We start from the raw sequence: 21,586 nt of genomic DNA, 5'->3' as shown, positions 1-21,586 counted from the left end.
GCCACTCTGGGCACTGGTACTAAGCAAGCCATGGTTTTTTCACCATAATGCCAAGTGGTAACCAGCTGGGTTTTCATACACAGAAAGCTCATTATTCCCTTGTTCTATCCTGCTTGCCTTCCTGAACTCCCTCTCTCAGTTTTACGGAGAGGATGAATGAGTGCTTTTTGTTCAGGCTCCGTAATGAAACTTGGAGTCTGAAACATAATGCACAGCCTTGCTTTAAGAAGCACGAGGCCTCGTGGATAGAGCAGCCAAGGAACGCATGCCGTCACAGCAGAGAGGGGCGACTTCTGCTCAGGAGGACAGAAGGACGGGAACAGAGAACAGTGCTTGGGACAACACAGAACCTGAACAAATAGTCCCCTCTCCTTTTTATGGATCAACCCCTAACTTCAAACAGAACTTTCCTCGCTGTGGCCACCCAGAAGGTGTACTGCTCCCCTGTGTCTTGAGGGGGAACCTGCCACGCCCAGCTCTTAAGGCTTCGGAATCCACCTCTGCTTAGAGCGGAGCCACGTGCTAAGTGCAGCAGGGGTCCTAGAGCCTGGACATCTCTTAGCCAAGGTCCTCCTGGGCTCTCTTTGCACGCAAGCTCCCTGCTGGGTTGGGTGACACCATCTCAGAGCTGCACCCCAGTCTGAGTCTCTTTTTCTGGAATCCTCTCTCCCACTTTCCAGTATCATACCCACACTGCACTCTGAAGCCTGAGCCTGCCTATTCCTCGTCCTGCTCACCTTTCTCTTTTGCAGGCATTATCCCCTAATTAATTCTCTGAGCTTCGGCTTTGGCAGGGATACATTAGAAATTAGGTAATACCTTCATCATATAATTGCATGATAATTAAATGGGATAATAAATGTGAATCATTTTAGTAAAATGTAAATTCCTCAATAAATAAAATTATTGTGTTTATTGCTATTACAAGTAATGCCAGAGGTACATGCAATACCGAATGGCATTCTACAACGCCGATATATACAATTCTTTCTCTATTTCTAGGAGCTTTCTTTCCTTTGGTATGCATCCCAGTACAGTGGTTTTCAAACCAGAAAGCAGAGAATATGAAAATCCAAATGCTCTTTATCAAATACCATGACATACAGATACATTTATGTCCACCCCATTGTTCACATATTCAACCAATATTTGAGCACTTACTGTGTGCCAAGAATTATTCAAGGTGCTAGGATTACAATGGAGAACACAATGGTCATAATCTCTCTACCTTGGACCCTACCATCTAATAAAAAAGGAAAAGTTTTGTAATAGAAATACCCACAGTCATAAATGTTGTCAGACCACAGGAATTTGTGTAGGCTCATTTAGTCTTCCCAAAACCAAATGAGGTGGTCATAGGAGACAGAATTATACATATTTTATAGATGAGAAACCAAGGCACATAAAGAAATAAAATAACTTGCTCACGATCAAATGGCTGCAGAGAGGCAGAGCTGGGTTTCAGTCTAAGGGGGTACTTGCTGTTAATCTAAATCAGTGGTTCTTCAAGCTTTAGCTTCTATCAGGATGCCCTGAAGAGGGACAGTTAAAATACAAAGATTGCTGCCACCTACCAGGCAGCTACTGCTTCAGGAGGTCTGGGGTGGGGCTCAGGAATGTTCATTTTGACAAAGTCAGGAGTGATAACTGCTGAGGCCAGCTGGTCCTGCTGGTTCAGCCACTTGCTCTGAAACCGCTGCCAGGCAATGGACTTCTGTATAAACCTGCCTTATCTGATTAGCGCCTTTGGTGCCAAACTGCTTTGCATATGAATTCAAAACCTTCCACTTCCTATCATTTCAACATAGATTGGATTTTTAGGATGCAACTTCCTTGTAAATCAACAGATTCTGTACTGTGTTCTGCTAGGAACTTGTCAAGAGTTGTTCACTATCAACAACTCTGCTGTGGTGCTGGAGTGGCCACCTGCTAAGCTCTGAACTATAACTCCACGGAAATCAATTTGGCTTTGCACTAGTCCCATTCACAGGAATTCTACGATCTTACATAGAGGTGTGAGGGGCAATATCTAAATGTTTCATTATGTTTTTATCGCAGTCATACCTGAGCATTTTGCATAATGAAATATATATTATTGCATTAGAAATTTATTTTAAATTCTTTTTATTTCTCCTGTATATTGCAATTGATATAATTTTTGTTCTTTTTTATTGAGAATATAAGTAGTTTATATTACATATGAATTTCATTTAGAATAGTCAAGTGTCTTTATACAATATTTGTTGTAAAAATAAAACCTTTGGTCTGATCAGTTTGATAATTGTTAGTTCATATAAAAACTCAATTTCCCCCCTGCTAATAGAGAGAGGGCTATTATTTTATTTTGAGGCAGAATAGTTTGGGAAGTATTGGCTTAGGGGAAATAAAACTGAAAATCAAGGTGTCTGGGGTTTATTCTTGAATCTGACATTCAATCTTTAGCTCTCCATTTTCAAATATTAAAATGGATCGATTAGACTAAGATCTCCAAGATCCTTTCTATGTATTATTCATTGAATAAAGCCAGTTTAAATCTTTCTTCACAATTTAGTGAGCTACTTTGATTATGCCTATCAAAGAAATTTCCAACTTGACTGTTCAATTCTTCGATATTAATTACTCAGTGAGCGTTTTAATGTTTTAACAAGCAATGCCAGCTTTTCCAAACAGTAGAGAAGGCAACGTTACACAATCAGTGTGTATCTTCAAGCGCAGTGTGTAAGTTTAATTACATGCTGCGAGCACTTAATCCTAAGGAGGCCTGTTAAACCCAGAGGTACGGGCTGGCCCCGCCTTCCCCTGCAGTTTGTATGCCTACATTAAAAAGCATTTTCCACTCTGCGCTGTCAAAAGTCGACCACCCTTGCCAAATCGAAACTGACTTTCAAGCTCAGAAACCAAGATAAGGGCTTTAAGGGCACTTGTTTTAACACCTAAGGACGCCACCTGAATGTTTTCAAGTCGGAATCTCAGGAGACACCTAGGGCTGCCTTTGAAAACTTAGGGTCTGGGGGGAGAGGGATTCAGAGACATACCGCTAACCTGACTGATGAGTGCAAAACGCACGTGCCCCCGAGGGCAGGGACACGTCTAGTTCATCACCGTGTTCTAATGCCAACACGGTAGTCTCCTGGGAGAAAGGAGCCGCCTGTCAACAGGAAAGGCCGTATTTAAACGGAGCCGCGAGGCCCCGGGACTAGTGCCACCTGCTCGCTGTGGCCACCAGACCTGTCCTTGGGGGCAGTCAGAAGACCAGCCCTTGCGGTCCGCCCTGAGCAAGGGGTCTCCCCGGGCGCCCCTGCCTCTCCTCTGAACAACGAGAGGGGGTGAGAACGGGATCTCCAGGAGCCCTTCGCCTCTCAGGCCCCCTCCCCTTGTGAAACTAAATCCTGCAAGGTTTGCCGGGGAGAACAGCGCTGAAGTGCACCCTGCACGTCCGCAGGGCAGCTGAGTTCCCCTGGGGACGAAGGGCAGACAACGCTCAGAGGGAACCAAAGCAAACACAGAACCAACAAGAAAGCAGGGGGCGCGCGGGGTGCCACGCGGGAGGCCGAGCAGTTTTCTAACAGCTCGGGTGGTGGGGGTAGCAAGTGCAAGGTTTCGGAGGAAAAAGAAACAAACAAACAACACTAGTCGGTGGGGAGGCAAGTGGACCAGAGACGAGGAAAGGGGAGGAGAGGCAAGGAAGGAGCCCCGCGCGGGGCCCTCGGCCTGCGCTCGCCTCGCTCCCTCTCCTCCCGCGCGGGGGCAGGGCGAGCGGCTCTCAGGGGCCTCGCTCCCGTCACCCCGACCTTGCGCGCCGTGGACACCCTCCCGGGCTCCTCCAGGGTCTAGGTCGGGCCAGGGACAGGTGAGCGCCGCGCGCTCCCGGGCCGCACCTGAGAGGCGGGGCGCCCCCCCCCCGCCCCCCCCCCCCCGCGCCGCGACCCCGCCCCGGCGGCCGCGGGGAGCCCTCGGGTATTTGAAGGCGCGCGGCGCCCGCGCCGCCCCGGCCGCTCCCCGCGCCCGCCCGCCAGCATGCGCCCCCCGGGCCGCGCGCCCCTCCGCGCCCTGCTGCTGCCGCTGCTGCTCCTGGCCGCCGGGCCCGCGCGCGGCGACACCCCGGCCAACTGCACCTACCCCGACCTGCTGGGCACCTGGCTCTTCCAGGTGGGCCCGAGCGGCCCCCGCCGCGGCGACAACTGCTCCGACATGGGTAAGCGCCGCCTTCCAGCCCCGCGCGCCCGGGCCCGCGCCCCTCCGCCGGGGCCCGCCTTGCGCCCCGAGCCCTTCTCCCCGCCGCCCTGCCCGGGGCCGGCGCCCGGGGGAGCCCCAAGCCTCTGGGCTGGGCTTGGGCGCCGCTCAGTCGCAGTGAGCCCCGGAGAACTTCACCTTTTCTTGGTGTTCCCGGAGCTTCCACCCTGTTCTCAAGAACTACCCCGCTCCCCCATTTCTTTTTATTTTTTTTATTTTTGGTTTGGAAGACAGTGGAGAATGTGCAGGCTTTTGATTCCCTGCTCCAGTGCGGAAGTTTATTTTGTCTGTGTGCTGGAAAAGAGAAATCAGCCCAAAGACACGCGAGGATGTAACAAGAAAACTTTCCTCCCTTGCTCGGTGGTGGGAAAGGGCGCTTAGCCGGCGGTTTTCCGCGGCGTGCGCTGGGCCTGCCAGTCCCAGCACATTTCTGGTGGCGCGCCGTTGTCTGCGTGTTGCAAGTGAGGCGTAAGGCAGGCTTTGAGACTTTTTAAAATAACTCTTGAGCCATTACTTATATTTGGAAATGCCTGAAGGGAAACCTAATGCCTGGGTCACAGAAGAATCTCAGTGAATCTAGACTTTGAACCCACTTGGATACCCCGTTCGCCCGGCTGCCTTCCCTCGGGACACAGGGTCCCGGGCAGGGGCTCTTCTTGCTCTGCCTTTTCCAGCCTGTGACCGGTGCAGAATGAGGGCAGCTCGCAGCCGCGAGTTTCTTTTCAGCTGAGTGAAGATCAAGTCCTTTTTCCGTAAACAGACCGATTCAGCTGTCTAACTCAGGATCACTGTGGCCTGTGGCAATCCTGGAATTGGAACCATTTGCCTCTTTTTAAAGTTGAGCTTTGGAGGGCGGGGGGCACAAGGGAGATCAGGGTTTCCACCGTCCTGTCCGGTCACACGCAGTCTCCCATTTACAGCTTTAATCTGAAACGTGGAAAAACTGTCTAAAATGTCGGGACATCCACATGGACAGAGTACAACCCTTTGTATTAGGCAGCCTTTGCCTATAAAACAAGCTTTTGACCTTGAACCGGTAATTAAAGGCACCTGCCAGAGCCCCATTTCTGAAGGTTAAAAGTTTAGTTCCTAATCGGCCCAAATCAGTTTAATAGGCTAGAAACCTGGAGTGTGCGCATACTTGGGAAGGATCCAGATTCTGAGGTTCTGACCATCGAGGAGAACGGTGCCCCCCCTTCTTCTCTGAAGTGGTCATTTACTCTCTTCTCCTGCCCCAGCACTGTCTTCCTATTGATTTGTCATGCCCTTTGTTTTTACATTTCCCACTTTGGGGCTCCCATTTTGTGTCCTCCCCACTTCTGCCTGTCGTTGTCGATATCCTCTATTTCTTTTCTTCTTCCCCTGATTGTGGGAAATGTTCTCCAGTGTTGAGGGTGCGGGCCATGCCCTGAAGTGCCCCCGCTGGGCTCCCTCCTCTATCTTTGAGGACCCTCATGTCACAGACTTGCCTGGCACCTCTCAGACCAGACCGAGTAAGGGAACCAAATGGATTTGGGAACTTCAAAGCCAGTCGGGGGCTCAAATGGGTAGAAGGAAAGAAAGCGACATAACCAAATGATGGAAATGATAGATGAGACTCCCCTCCCCGCCCCCACTTTGAAATTCAAATACCCACTTTTCCTTTGTTGTGCACTTTCTTTTCCTCAGGACCACCACAAAAAAAAGTCGTGGTGCACCTTCAGAAGCTGGATATGGCGTATGATGACCTTGGCAATTCTGGCCATTTCACCATCATTTACAACCAAGGCTTTGAGATTGTGCTGAAGGACTACAAGTGGTTTGCCTTTTTTAAGGTTAGTTTTGTTTAAAAACATATATTTACATTTTCAGACTTTACATCCAAAGGCTCTTATGGTTAGGAGACCTGTAGAATTTTTATTTTAAATTAAGAAGATAATCAGACTTTACATCACTCTTCCTAAGAGAAAGAGATGGTATAAATTTTGCCATTATATTTACTATTGTGATTTTGCATATTTAACAGTAGGGTACAAAAGTACCTGAGCTATGTTTGAAAAGTACCTGATCTGTATTTGATTATAGACAGTCCATTTGTATTTAAACTTACATTTTGGTAAGTATGACTAAATTCTTAATTTAAACAAATTTTTTTAATTACCTATATTTCTAAATGCTGCCTTATTTCCTTGCCTTTGTACTGAACATTGAGAAAGGAATCCCACTGAGGAGAAAGGAATGCCACTGAGGAAAGATATGAAGTTATAGAGCTTGTTTTCTTGGAGGTTCCTTGTTATTCTTCTCATCATTCCCTCTCAGCTCTGTTGCCTTAAGTGATCCTTGAAGTAATGTCATGTGTTAACTATACTGATGTGAACAGCATCTCTGGCTCAACTAGAGACAGAGCGTTTAAAGGTTACTGATCTCGCAATCACTAAATGTTCTCAAGCAAAGCTGGGCCCAGACTTTCAGTGGATCTGTAATGAAAATTTTTTGTACATGCCAGGGGTTGACTTTGACCCTTTGGTTCTCTTTCTCATAAGTGTGTTGTCTGTGAAGTAGTAAGTAATGAGTAAATGCTAAAGATAAGAAGTGCTGCTAAGGCCAGAGTGGGAAGATAGCTCCAGGCAGGCAGGGTGGCCAGTGATGGCCATTCAGGTCTGGCATATCCAGCTCCCTCCAGTGAGCAGCCTGGAAGCTTGCCACCTCTTAGCACATACGCAGTAAAAAAAGCAAAATAAACAAAAATGAGTGGAGCAGTGGGTGGTGATGGTTGCACAAAGTTGTGAATGCACTTAGCAGCCCTGAAACATATGTCTGAATAGGATTGAAAGGGGAAATGTTCGATTGTATGTATGGTAAGAATAAATTTTTTAAAAATCCATGGAGCTACACTATACAGTGAATCCCTAGTTAGGCCATGAACTTTAATTAATAGAGCAATTACGAAAAAGTGAAAGTGCTATCATCTAGTGTAATGTACCCACGCAGGGTGGTGGTGGTGGGATGGTACACAGCCATCTTGCGTTCTAGGCATGATTGTTCTGGAAACCTAGAACTTCCCTAATAAAGGAGGAGGGCGGGAAAGTAAAAAAAAAAAAGGAGAGAATAACACCCATAATCTTTAGATCATAAATAAATAAACATTTTGGGGTGGAGTCATCTGGACAATTTTCTACTCATATATAAATAGATGAGCTTATATAGTATATAGTTTATAATATTTTTTCACTCATCAATAGACATCTTAAGCACTGTTTCATGTGTAACATCATTTTTCGTGGCTATATTCAGTTGTATGCACATAGCATAATTAATTTCATTGACACTCTGTAGTTGAACATTTACACTATCTCTACTTATTGCCAATATAAAGAACACTTGGCAACGAACATTTTAAATTCATTTTTTTACTGTTGTACAATTACCTTTATATTAGTCAGTCAAAGGGGTATTGATGCAAAATGCCAGAAATTGGTTGGTTTTTATAAAGGGTATGTATTTGGGGTAGGAGCTTACAGATACTGGACCAAAGTCTATTTTCATGTATAGAAGCAAGACGGCTGCCGACGTCTGTGAGGGTTCAGGCTTCCTGGGTTCCTCTGGGCTCAGCTCCTGTTTTCTCCATAAGGTCAGCTGGAGACTATCAGGCGAACCGCCCTGTCTCTCTCCCTGGGGCTCCAGCTTCAGCATCAAACTCCAACATCAAAACTCCAACATTAAAAGCCCTCAACTCTGTCCTTTGCTATGCCTTTTATCACCCTTTTAATGCCCTAATCATAACTCAGTCATGCCCAGGTAGAGATCAGATTACAAGGATAATCCAATATCTATTTTTGGAATTCATAACAGTATCAAACTGCTACAACCTTCTTTATGTAATTTTGTTTTTCATTCTTTTCCTCAGCTCGTTCCTTCTTCTCTCCACACCTTCTCTCCTTGCTCATTCCCATACTCAATCATATCTACAGTATCTATAAGGTTTGACTCTTGTTCGCATTGCTAATAGAGAATCATATGCATTTCTCTGAAACTTGCATTTTCTCAGTTGACCAAAGCTCGTAGAAATCCCTCTAGAGCAATGAAAACAGATCTACCACATTCAAGCAGCTACTGCTAGTTTCTATGGGATGCGTATACAATGATTTTATTAAGTCATGCTCCTATTGAGAATACTCAGGTTGTTTCTAGGTTTGTTTGGTTTTTACGCTTTTTTTCCACTTTTTAATTTTTCAAAAGATACTTCGATTACATAAATGTCACAAAGAATATGTTGGGAATTCCCATTTGTCCCACTCCCCGTACCTCCCACCTTTTACCACACTAGCAACATCTTTCTTTCATCAGGGTGATATGTTCATTGCAATTGATAAACGCATTTTGGAGCACTGTCACTAAGCATGGATTACAGTTTACACTGTAGTTTACACTCTCTCCCACTCGCGTCTTTTAGGTTGTGACCGGATATATAATGGCCTGTATCTGTTGTTGCAGTGTCATTCAGGATGATTCTCAAGTCCCCAAATGCCCCCTATTACACCTGTTTTTCCCTCTCCCTAACCCCAGAACATCCATGGTGTTTCTAGGTCTTAGATATTGTAAATAATCCTGCAATAAATATCCTTGTACATGTAATGTTACTGGACCAGTTGTGGATTTATTAACTCAGCTCCAAATTCATCCTTTTTGAATGCTCTTTGAAAATAGGTCTGGGCCCTTTGAATATTTTTCTTTAGCAAGTCAGCAGTGAAGGAGGAAACCCAGTTCAGATTCCCCTGAGCCCCCCACCCCCACCCCAGGTATCTGCTCTCTATGTCCATTGCTGTGTGTTCTTCTGTGTCTGCCTGTATTCTTGTCAATGGCATCTGGAATCCTTGTCTCTTTTTGTTGCGCCATCTTGCTGCATCAGCTCTCCGTGTGTGCGGTGCCATTCCTGGACAGGCTGCGCTTTTTTCGTGCTTTGGCAGCTCTCCTTACGGGGCGCACTCCTTGTGCATGTGCCTCCCCTACATGGGAGACACCCCTGCGTGGCGCGGCACTCCTTGCGCGCATCAGCACTGCACGTGGGCCAGCTCACCACATGGGTCAGGAGGCCCGGGGTTTGAACCTTGGACCTCCCATGTGGTAGGCGGCTGCCCTGTCCATTGGGCCATATCTGCTTCCCCTGGATATGTTTTTAACATAAATTGGTAAGGAGTATATAAAAAAGAGATGAGTATCTACACCCCCATAAATGCCAGAATGAGATTAGGGTTCCATCCCTCCACAGAAGCTTTGAACAATCAGCAAAAACTGTTCAAGGACTGGAGTCACAGGGCCAGCCCTGAATCAAGGAAAAGGCTGCTTAAAATCTGTACTTAATATGGTTGTGTAAATGAATATCCTTGTTCTTAGGAAATGTCTATGGAAGGATTAAGTGTTCCAGGAGCAGGATGTATATACCCTACATTCAAGTGTTCAGAAAATGGTTGGAGAGAGAGAGACAGAGAGGATAATACAGCAAATGTGACAAAAGTTAAAGTTGGTGGATCTAGGAATGGGGGTAGGAGGAGTAGGGGTATGCTGGAGTTTTCTGTATGGGGTTTGTATTATTTTTGTAATTGTCCTATAAATTTGAACATATCTCAAAATAAAAAAAGTGAAAAAGTAGATGAGTTAATATTTTACCCATTTGGTTGTTGAATTCTTTCATACAAAACCTTTCGTCTTTCAATTCTATAGAATTGGTGGGGAAGTTTCTAAAATCACCACTTAATTTCCAGGGAAATAATACTAAGAAATAGACAAGGGCACTTTCTCTCCTTTAATATTATTCTGTCTGTTAACATTTTTTGTCTGCTTGTTCTCAGCTTAAATAGGAGTCCACAGCTGGTGGGGGTGGAAAGGCTGAGGACTGAAGGAGGACTTCCTTTTTGTATCACAGTGTAAGCAACCTTGGCATTTTGTCATAGCCTTGAGCATAAGCCACTTTAGGTCAATAGAAACCACTTTAAAAAGCCAAATAGGGGAATAAGTGTCCTTGACTGTAAGTAGGAACAGTCAATACCTACTGCCATTGCAGGGTGGAACTCTGCCTAATTTTATGCTCCTTTCCGAATGGCATTGGGAAAACGCCATTCTCTCATAAGAAATAAAAATCAAAAGAGTGTTCCTACCCTACTGATTTCAGTATATATTTTTTTAAGTGTTGGTTTGACAGAACCACTATCAGGGCCATGTTTTTTTTTTTCCCTGTTGAAAATTCAACTGATCTGACTGACAATAATTAGGCTTTGAGGTAAGGATCTTCATTTCAGTAAGCAGAGTAGAATATCTGTAAGATAACTGGTTTTAAGTCTCCCCTTTTTGTTATCAAGTAGTTCCAGGTAAACGTATTTTTTGGAATAAAAAAAAATACCTTGTTCTTTTAGCAAGTTCAATCGCAAAAGTGATGGGGAGCAGAATTTTTGAAAAATAAGAAAAACGGTAAGGCAAAGTTGCCTTTAGATTATAGGAAAGTCAAGCACTTTTGGTGACATTTCTTAACACAAAATACTTGCCCAAATTTACCACAGGCATCAGGGTATTTCCTGCATGATGCTGGGAAAACCATGCAGGGCAGGGTGTGTAACTCAAGAAGAACATAAATCTATTGAATGAGAAATTGCTGTAAAGCACATGTGTATTTATCTTACAGACTTAGAAAACATCTTTTAAAAGAAAAAAAATTTTAATAAGGAATCATCAAACTGTAAGCTGTATTTGCTGTTCAATTTTAAGTGTCATGTAAATTACGACAGTCTATAAACCTATCATTACAAAAACATCTGACAAGTTTTTGCTACATATACAAGGCATAGTTATTCTATACACAGTTACCATACAATTTAATTGCATTTCCACATCTCCCTATTGACTTACCACACCCAACCACTTGCTTTCCTTTACCTTTTTCCTAGACTTTCATCAGATTGTTTCTTCTTGCTCTTCCTGCTGGATTTTGTTGAGCACTTGATACATGCGGGGTATTCTGTTAGGTTCCTGCCCCTCTTTCCTCTCACCCTGAACATTATGCAGCTTAACAGGGCAGACACAGCTTCCTCATCATCCTCACATTGCTTTCCAACTTGGGTGCCATTTTGATATCACTGCATTGCTAGGAACCTGCTTTATTATGTTCTTCTTATTCACACCTCATCTGAAAAATAAGCAATTTTCATGACTTGGGATTCCTAAGACTCTGTTTTCCCCTTGATTTTAACTGTTTGAGAAATTGGCAGTGGAAGAGGGTTATCTTTTTTTATGACTAGAGAAAAAAAAATCTTGGAAGAAATTAAATCTTAACACTGAAAAGTTTTGACTAGTTGGAGTCGGAAGCTCTAGGTATATATATTTTAAAAGGTGCTTTTTCCTAGTCAACTTCCTACAGGCATTATTTTCTGAACACAGACCTGAATTTTGATGCATTTGGGGCCAGCACAGATCGTTACATAAACATTTGAAAAAGAATTTTGTAAAAGAGTAAGGGCACAGAGTTTATGTTACAGGTAATGAAAACCTGGGGTAATAGATATTGGTAATAGCATGATACTGTGAATGTAATTAGAATTACTGAATTGTACTCTTGAACATAGTTAAAATGGGAACTTCTGAGTTGTATATTTGTCACAATAAAAAGGTTTTTTGTTTTGTGTTAGAGAGTAACAGTTAATTACAAAATGGAAACTTACTTAGAAGCAGTCACTCAATTTTTGTTTAAAGAACTTTGCTGACCAAACAAGGACGTGCTTACCTGGAGGCCGTCACTAAGACTATTAAGTTTTAATGGTGTTTACCTAGGTTTGGTTATGCTTGGCACCTTCCAACAAATTTACATCCTTTCAAAGTACCTGCAAATTAAAAGCGGCCAACTTATACAGAACATTGCAACAAAACAAAGCAACGTAAAAATGTTTAATTATGGCTGACTTTATGTGATGAATGGATAAGTGATTATTTTATCTTCTTGATGTTTTTATGTACTTTCTTCATTTTCGTAATGAGCATATGTTAAGCACCTCTGTACACCATCTTTACCAAATTGCCTGGAGGAAGGAAGTCATGGAGAAACAAACTAGATCCAAAGAGTGCCTTTAAGTGAAATAGGCTTTCTATTTCTAACCTTTTAACTGTTTCTCACTTCACTTTCTCTAAGGCAGTAAAAGAAACTGACTGGAAAAGGGAGCAGCAGAGAAGGGACTCAAATTTAATGAAGGATAAGCCCATTCAAAGGCTGAAAATGCATAGAAAGGACACAGGACTCATTTTGGCCAAAAGTTTTATTTGGTGATATTCAGGCATACCTCATTGATTTCTAACTGAGCTTTTGTTTGGAGCTCACTAGTCTTACTTCAAGCTATAGACTAGAAAACACTGCCATGGGTATTTTTAAAGCAAGTTGCTACTCAAAATGAAAACAGTATGTTAGAAAAATCCATACCAGAGGATTTGTTTGCCCATTCTGTGTACTTATAAATATCAGGCTTGCCACAACAGCAGAAAATGTCCATCATGTGCTTCCAAAATAAAGGATCTTTTTTTTTGGGGGGGGCGGGGGGGGTCAGGGTCCAAAACTTGTGCTTTTTTCTTGCTGTGTTTTCTGGATTCATTTTTACTATATTACATTTCAGCTTTAGAAGACTTGCTATTGGTATAAGTTTATATTTTCATACAGATTCAATACATCAAGACCAGGATATTGTCTTGTATTTATTTTTTTAAATCTTTTAACTTCTTGGGACTTTTAAGAATGTTTCAGTTGAAGGAAAGCATCAGAAGTTAAGCACTTAGGGAAGCAGATGTGGCTCAACTGATAGAACATCTGTCAACCATATGGAGGGTCCAGGGTTCGATCCCCAGGGCCTCCTGACCTGTGTAGTAAGCTGGCCCATGCACAGTGCTTATGTGCACAAGGAGTGCCGTGCAATGCACCCGCATAGGGGTGCCCTATGCACAAGGAGTGCACCCCGCAAGGAGAGCTGCCCCAAGTGGAAAAAGCACAGCCCACCCAGGAGTGGCGCCGCACACAGGGAAAGCTGACACAGCGAGATGATGCAACAAAAAAGAGACGCACTTTCCCAGTGCCGCCCGATAATGAAAGCGGATGCAGAAGAGCAGACAACGGTGGGGGGGATGGGGAGAGAAATAAACTAAATCTTTTAAAAAAATAGTTAAGCATTTAATGCATGCCTATTTCATGTTTTCTTTTGTAATGCTGCTTAATCGCAACATAATGACTCAGTTTACCATTGTAAACTTTTTGTAGGATGTCACTGATTTTATCAGTCAGTTATTCATGCAACTGGGAACTGTAGGAATGTATGAGTTACCACATCTGAGGAACAAAATGGGTGAGCTCCATTAAAATTTTTAACTTTCTTTTTAAATGCAAGTGCTTTTTTTCCCCTTAATGGCTTATGCAAATTAACGCTTATTCACCAGAGAGAGGGAGACTGGAGAGGTTATGGCTTTCTTACAGATTTCCTGCTTAAGCCTGCTAATCTGCTTCTTCGTATCATTTCTTACTTGCCTGCGCTATTTTTTTTTTAATTTTACTGAAGTATAGCATTCATATATGCACATACATAAACAGTAAGTGTATAGTAGAAGTTGTGAACTTAAAAATCAACCATGTATAACTCACACAACGGTCCCATACATCAACTCACCACCAACACCTGGCATTGTTGTGAGACAGTTGTTACAAATTACGAAAGAATATTGTCAAATTCTTACTGCTAACTATAGTCTGTAACTTACGTTTGGTGTGTTTTCCCCCAACCCACCCTATTACTATGTTTTAAATATATTTTTATTACAAAAGTTGGGACCTTACAAAACAATCATGCACATGTGTGGAATTCCCATACAGCACCCTTTCATCAACACACCACACCGTGGTGGAACATTTGATACAGATGATAAGATAACATCATCAGACTATTACCATCAACCATGCCCCATTGCGTACATTTGGCACATTTTTTCCATACTCCCCTGTTATCAACACAGTATATCTTTTTGCCTCTACTATTTTTTGAGAGTGACTTTTTTTTTTTTCATTTTAGTATGTTCAGTATGTTTTTTCATTTTAGTATGTTTAGTATGTTCATTTGCAAGCAATGAATTAGGTCTCTAGGAATGATTGTTGTATCATCAGTAAAGACATAAACCCACAGGGGTGAAGACTTAGTTCAGGAAAGGTTGGCTCAAGTTCAGTTCACACCCTTGATGTTATAGACCTACCTTAGGTTGCTGATTCTTTCCCTAAGAGGAGGAACCATGTGAGGTCATGACATTTAGGGCATTTAGTAAAGAAGACGACTCTTCCAGAGATATTGGTGTACCTGTCACCCATCCATCTGTGATATCACCCATCTTTTTAAAACTGGTCCCTACTCAGAATGTAGACCATTGACTGAGAAAAGGAGGCTCTTCACATTCTCCTCACAATTGTAAAACAGATGTTTAAATCATTGTTCTCACTGGACCCAGATATTTAGATATCCAAATTTTGATGGGAAATGAGTTGTTAGAGAGCAAAGTTGATAGGAACTTGCCCTTTCTTGCCTTTTTACATAGTCTCCCCTTTTCCTTCCTCCTTCACTTAGCTCTTATATGCTTGAGGTGAGATATTAAAAAAGGAACTCAGGACGAGTGTTGATAGCACCATTGCCTCATCCTGTATCAGTATCTGCAGAACTGTTAAATGGCCCACACCTGCCAGGTCGGAAGGCTCATGGGTGGTATCACGTCATCGTGTTATGTTTCAGGGATTGTTCTAGGCAGCTGCTAATAGCAGGTCAAAGTGAGCGTAAGAGCTGCCACTAATAAGCTGGCCCTTCTGAATTATTCTTTTTCGGTAGTTAACTAAGTATAAATCATGTTAAATAGCTTTCCTCACTCCAGGACATTTCAGAATCATTAACCTACTGTATGGTTGGTATCTTAGGAGGGAAAGGTCATAGATAACTTTTCCCGAAGTATGTTGACCATGTTTTCACACACACACACACACACCAAATTAGGTGTTCTCAGAATGCAGTTTACAAAATTCTGCCCTAAACCTCTTCACACTTCCCTCTGGTTATGGAAACACTCAAGCCAGTGGAGAAAATAAACCCTAGTATTTGTTCTATAAATGGGATAAATAGCCTACCACCTGGAAACATGGTTCCCCAAAGAACTGGGCCTACATTTAAGATTTGTAAGGTACAGGTGTTAATGTATCCAGGTTGCTGGAATTGAGCTTGTTTATTAGGTCCTTTTCAAAATTAGACTAGGTTTATCTGGTAGCAGTTAATTTCATTGGCATCCTAATGAGCTTCTTAAGCATGTTGGCTACCTGTGCAGTGCATGTTGCTTAAGCATTCAGCTTGAGAATGGCAGTGTTTTGTGAATGAATCAAGTAGCATTCAAAAAGGCCAGGCTCTCAAACACTAGTGCTGGCATTCTTTACTGAAAAGAGATTGATATGTTTGAACGTTATCCATTAAGAGAGAACATAATCCTTGTTGGTTTATAACCCTAGTTTTTATTGTCTTGTAGTTGTTAAATAGAGCATCTGTTGAGGGGCTCTTTTAAAACCATAGCCAAGAGCTGGGGCCAGCAGGCTGAGCAGCACGCAGCAACTGACCTACCTCTAGCAGTTAGCAGAGGCCTCTAGCAGCTTCAGTCCCTTCTGCAGTGTCTATTTGCGCGTAAAATGCGCAGGCGCCCTGATGACCTACCTCCAAGACCGCTGCCCTCCTGAACAATTCACTGGAAAGCAGTCACCACCACTTGGGATTGTGAACAACCCACCTACACAAGAAAAGAAGAAAAAAATGTGCAAGAGACGAAATCACTGTTTACCCTTTTAATCGAAGAACGATATGCAACGTGTTGGTTTCTCTTTTGAATACTCTTGTATTGAAATGATTTTTCCCTACAAGATAGCCTTTGAGTTTTATGTTCTATTTACAGTGCAAGATAAATTGTCTCTTTTTGAGTGTCTTTCCTTTTTCTCATTACCTTGAAGAACCCCAGAACTTACTGTAAGGAGAAAATAAGTATCTCTTGAGATGAGCAGATATGTTATTGGTGGGGAGATGTTCCTCTGGGGGTTACAGGGGGAGGTGAGCCCCACTGCTAAAGGATATCCTTCTGAAGGTAACAGACCTTGCAACACCCTGGCTAGAAAGAAGGGATGGTTAATACTTTTGTAAATTTTATTTTTCCGCATTAGTGCCATGCTTTGTGCCAAGAATGTGACAGACTTTACCTGACAAAACCCCTTTCAATAGATATTTCGAGACTCATTTTATAGGTCTTCTCTGGGGCTAAAGAGTGGGGGTGCAGGAGGAGGGAAGCCATTTCACGAAGAAGTAATTTGTATAATATCTAACTTGGGTAGATTTTTCTGGTGAATGCCTGTCTGTATGTACGATGAGTGTTAGTTTAATGGAATATAATACGCACTGCCTTGGCTCCTGTGGAGAACTGGCTGAAGCTTAGTTCTCTACTAAATATGTCTCAAAATGAGTCAAGTCATTTTCTTTCCTAAGCCACGGAGGATCCTTTCACCCAAGACAGACGTTTACTTTCTTCCCTTTTTCAGTCCCCAAAATTGGAAGGAGAGTTTTTGTAATCTTCAAATTAAGAACAGTTTCAGTACTCTGACCAAGGCGACTTCTCTTAATTACAGGACTGTTCACCCTGATTGTTATCTTTTAGCTCTTCCCCGCTAAACAGTGGGCCGGCTTCCTCCTCCCTTGGTTCAGAGCTGATTCGTTTCAGCTTTGTAAATCGCAAATATGGGGTTATACCCGGTCTGTGTTATCCAAGAGGACTTTTCTCCTTCATTCCTGCTCCAGGGGAGGGAACGTTCTCTAGAGAGCAGTTTGCTATCACTACTTTGTCGGGTCAGGCGTCTTTTTATATCAAGAGGTGCTGGTTTGCTCTTCTGGGAATGTTTTATCTTGTGAAGTAACAGTACAGCCACACCACTCCTACCTGGATACTTTTTTCCATTATAACTCAGGACTTGGGTGCCACCGCGCTGTGAAACCCTCTCCAGCTCTCCATCTGAGTGAGCAACGGCATTAGCTTGGTTCTACTTTGGTACTTTTTCTGTTGTAATGGAATAAGTTGATAGCGTGTCTTTTCTTCCAGACTGCAAGTCGGTATTTCTCCCCATATATACTCAGCACCTACTACATATAGAACTTTATAGGTGCTTGGAAAATGAGCCACACTGCTTTTGTCTTTTCACAACTCATGTCAACTTACAAAGATAAGAATTTTATGGGGTTCTAGGAGCACAAATCAGGAATATTGCTATATTTACACTTTTGGTTTTTCGTTATCTCTTGTAAAATATATATATACATGTATCTGATTACTTGCGTCCAGGGGTCTAAAAGCGTCATATGTTTTCAAAGCTAATTTTCAAGATGTAAATATTGCCAAAATAAGCAGCATGTATAAGAATGTATTTAGTATGTAATTGAAATTCACCTTCGCTCGTTTTTATTTTTTCTGTTTCGCTGACTAACTTTGCTCATGACAATGGAAAAGAAGACTTGGTGGGTACAAAATTGCAGATTTCTGTGTTAGAAGGCCCTACCGTATCATAATGCTGACTGTTCCCTGTCATAATTGCCTTTTTGTCTTTCCTTCTGGCACGCACACTCCACGAGAGCGGGGATCGTCTCTGTACTGCTGACCATTTTACCTCCTATGTATATAGCACAATACCTGACACGTAACGGATCTTCAATAAATATTTGTAAATGAAAGAAAGTTGAATAATGTATCATTGTGTTGTTCTTGTTTTATTGAGGTTTTGGAGGTCGATTGTGACCTTGGTTTTTGCCCTTTAGTAGACTGTCAGTCTGTATGTGTTGAATGACTGTAGAAAACAGGTTAGATTTTTTAACCTTTACTCTCATTTTTTATTTATTTTTTTCATTTCCGTGTGAGACTACAAAGGATTAGGCTGGGGCTCAAAGGTAAAAGCAGGGTCAAGTTCTAACTTCAGAACTACTAAAACCTCAATTAGCTGCCAAGAATAATAGGAAACTTCATGACAACATTGATTTCCCCAGAACCTGGAGAACTCTCAGTGTGAGCTAGCCTGAAGTGCTGAAGTTCTGACCCAACTCTATTACATACAGCCTGGAGCACGAGCTGAGGATTGGAGTAGATGCACGCTAAGATATCCCAATATAAAAGTAGGTAATGGGCAAGTAGGCAAGGAAAGCCAAGGAATTTTGGCTCTGTTGCTGAGTGGCAAATTGCTGTTTTCTTTAGTAATTCTGGGACATGTTTTGGTTTACTCTTAACCTCTTTTTAGCCCTTGGAATAAATACATTTAAAGCCCTCTATTTTCACATGTAAATCTAACTGTTAATTCTTTTATTGAAATACTGGTACTTATTTAGTTGCAACCACTATACTAATATCCTGGCAGTTTCGCAAGTCATTAAAATTTAACTTTTTAAATAACTGCTTCCATCTACTTCATAGGCAAAAAACTAGAACTAACTCTTGGAATTGAAATGAGGAAGTTTGTTTCTTTTTGAGGAAAGATGTGGTCCTCTTGGAAGCACTTGGCAAAACATCAATTTAGTAAAGTTTGCTTTGTTCTCTTTTTTGCCTTCTAATGGCTTTCACTTTTACTCCAGACCTGACGGCCAGTGGAGGCAAAGCAAGTGGAAGTGGTTACTTTGCACATGTGTGGATATCTTCAGTAAACTAAAGGTCAAAAAATGGAATAAACATTCTTTATTCTTCAATATAGCAATATCTCCATAGACATGGTTCATTATTAAATCATTCAACTTCATGCAAGGTATTCTTTCCTGAAATGGTAAATTATTTTGATGGATTAGACTTGGATGTCTGAATTTTTTTATTATGTACTCTACAGCATGTATATAAACATTTTAAAAATTATATGCATGCACTGCTATACTGAGATGTTTGCTATAAAACATAGAAACTAATATTAAATTATTAAATTATTTGATTTACTTCTTAAGACATATGTGAGCTTCCAAAATATATTTCCTTGTATAACTTGAAAGCAATATAAAATATGGTTCATCATATGATTTGGTTGCCAAAAGCAATATGACACTTACTGATAAATAATTTTCACGACTGTAGATTTTCAACATCGGAAAACAGACTTTTCCAACATGTTTTAAAAATCTTTTAAATAAAGAATTTCAGTAGATTTTGACCCATTTTGTTAAAAGTGGTCATCATGGTTTGAGTTACAAGAGGTTAAAAGAATAATTTTATTGGGGAAGATTAGAGAGGATAACTCATTAGACAAATTTTAGCCAAAAGCTTTGACCTCATTGGTGAAAAAAATGGAAAAATGATGATCACAATGATGAAGCCATTTCAGAATATCTGTTTTCAAAAACTTTGCTGTCTCTTCGTATGGCTGGCAGAGCTATTATTAAGAATTGGGTAGATGTACGCTTTGCCACATCCTCATGTCTGCTTATGTTTATATCATTAGCATTATCTGCAAAACATAGTTTCTTTGTGGGATTGTTTTAAGCCACCCACTCATTTTGTAGGGGCTAACTTCAATAAATCTGATAAGGTGCACACATCAGTGTAAGCAGGCACACGTAAAGGGGAATGTGCTGCAGTGAAGTCCTAAACATGCCACAGGTAATTGGCACACTGTGCCTGGCAGGTGACCATCTCATATTTTGAATTGAGTGGGATTATCAATATTGATTGGTATATTCAATAATGATTATTAAATAGTGGGAGTTTGAGTTTCAATTTTAGTTTTATATAATAAAGATAAATTATATTTTATGTCGAATATCTCAGTGGTTCATCTTTTCATCCCATTTTGGAGACCACTAGTCGACAGGCTAGGACCAGGCTGATGGTTTGGACCAGAGTGTAAGTTCTTTGAAGCCTCAATGAAGTCTTTGTTTCTCCCAGGGCAGCTGATGATCGTGTATAGATCATTTCCTTGTTCAGTGTTTTATAACTTTTAAAGCTCCCCAAACTTCAATATCATTTTTATCCTCCCTCATAGCAATCCAGTGAAGTGGGTATCATTCCCATTTTCAGAAAATGAAATTGAAGTTCACTAGTTAGTGACTTGCCCAAGGTTACAGAAATAAATGGCATAACTGGGTTTTAAAGGCCAAAGTTCTGTTTACTAAGTTGCCACAATCTCCAAGCCAGTGTGTTACATGAAGTATGCATTTGAATATTTGCTAAGTATATTATTAATCAGGGAAACTGTTGCAAAGGTTTAAGTGATTCCCACCACCAGCCCCCAGTTTAAAAAAACAAACTACAACCAAAAAAAACACTTGAGTAAGAGATCCAGGAAAAATGTATTGCACCTCAAAAAATCTCAAACTATTCTCCTTTTCAAGTGATTAATATTACTAGGCTGGTCTAATTGGGTAGTTGATAAAATGAGTGGGAAACTGAAGAAGGGGAATTTTGAGACCATTGGCAACTTAGTGGTAATTTTGGAGAAGTGAGTGAATAGTTATTAAACCCTCGTAGTTCTAAACTTAAGTGCTAGGCTTTGATGGTGCTTCCTATTTTATGAAATTATCTCCTTGTTACAATAGAAATTGGCATAAATGAATGGAAAGTGAAATTATCTTGTTTGTGCAAGGCAGTCTTTAGAAACTGATGTTTATATAAATGAAAACCCTTAGAATAATTTTTTGGCCACATTTTAAGCTGGATAGTGTGGCCAAAATTCCGGCTTCTTATTTGGCGATAATGTCAAAAATCACATGAATGTTTCACAGTAGCAGGAAAAATGGCAGCTATTCTGAGAATATCCAAACCAAGAAAATAACGCAGTGTGCGGTCCTCTCAAGTTGAGGAACTGAGACTTGGCTTCTGGACTGGGAAAAGCCTCTTTTCTACCAAGTTGTTGTTGGTCTACTTTGTGATATCATGGCCTACCTTTTATGTCAGATTCTAAAAAAAATCAAGATAATTTTAAATTGTGAAAATGACAGAATAATGTCTGATAAAATCTTACAAGGGAAAATAGTTCCATCAATTGAATGCTTCAGAAATGATAGAAAAATGGATGGCTTCCTTAGTACATTTACAGGGTTCGAGTTATGAAAACTAAAACAAAGCTGTAGTTTTTAAAGGATTCCCCTAAGTATATAAAAAAGGACTACGTCTAAACTAAGAGTTCTTTACCTGGCTTTATGAATATTAGATAAAAATTTACAAAAAATTTAAAAATCCTAACTTGTGGAGTTAGGAAGTTTGAAGGCACTTTTTAACAGGTCATTCTAAATTTATTGAGAAGGTAACTGAAGTTTCTGGAGGAAAATGGGCTTTTCTGAAGTAA

General features: G+C 41.4%; 1 protein-coding gene across 1 annotated transcript in view; it reads left to right on the top strand.

Moving 5' to 3' along the window:
- Positions 1–3,943: 3,943 nt before the first annotated feature.
- Positions 3,944–21,586, top strand: part of CTSC (cathepsin C) — a 35,713-nt gene continuing 18,070 nt past the window's right edge. Inside the window, exons 1-2 of the mRNA XM_058306157.2 lie at positions 3,944–4,195; positions 5,902–6,047. Of these exons, the coding sequence (XP_058162140.1) occupies positions 4,018–4,195; positions 5,902–6,047 (324 nt within the window). The 5' untranslated portion in view covers positions 3,944–4,017. The remainder of the gene's footprint in view (positions 4,196–5,901; positions 6,048–21,586) is intronic.

This window comes from Dasypus novemcinctus, chromosome 10 (assembly GCF_030445035.2).
Source record: "Dasypus novemcinctus isolate mDasNov1 chromosome 10, mDasNov1.1.hap2, whole genome shotgun sequence".
NCBI lineage: Eukaryota > Metazoa > Chordata > Mammalia > Cingulata > Dasypodidae > Dasypus > Dasypus novemcinctus.
Note: the sequence above shows the minus strand (reverse complement) of the source record. Positions and strands in the feature narration are given on the sequence as shown.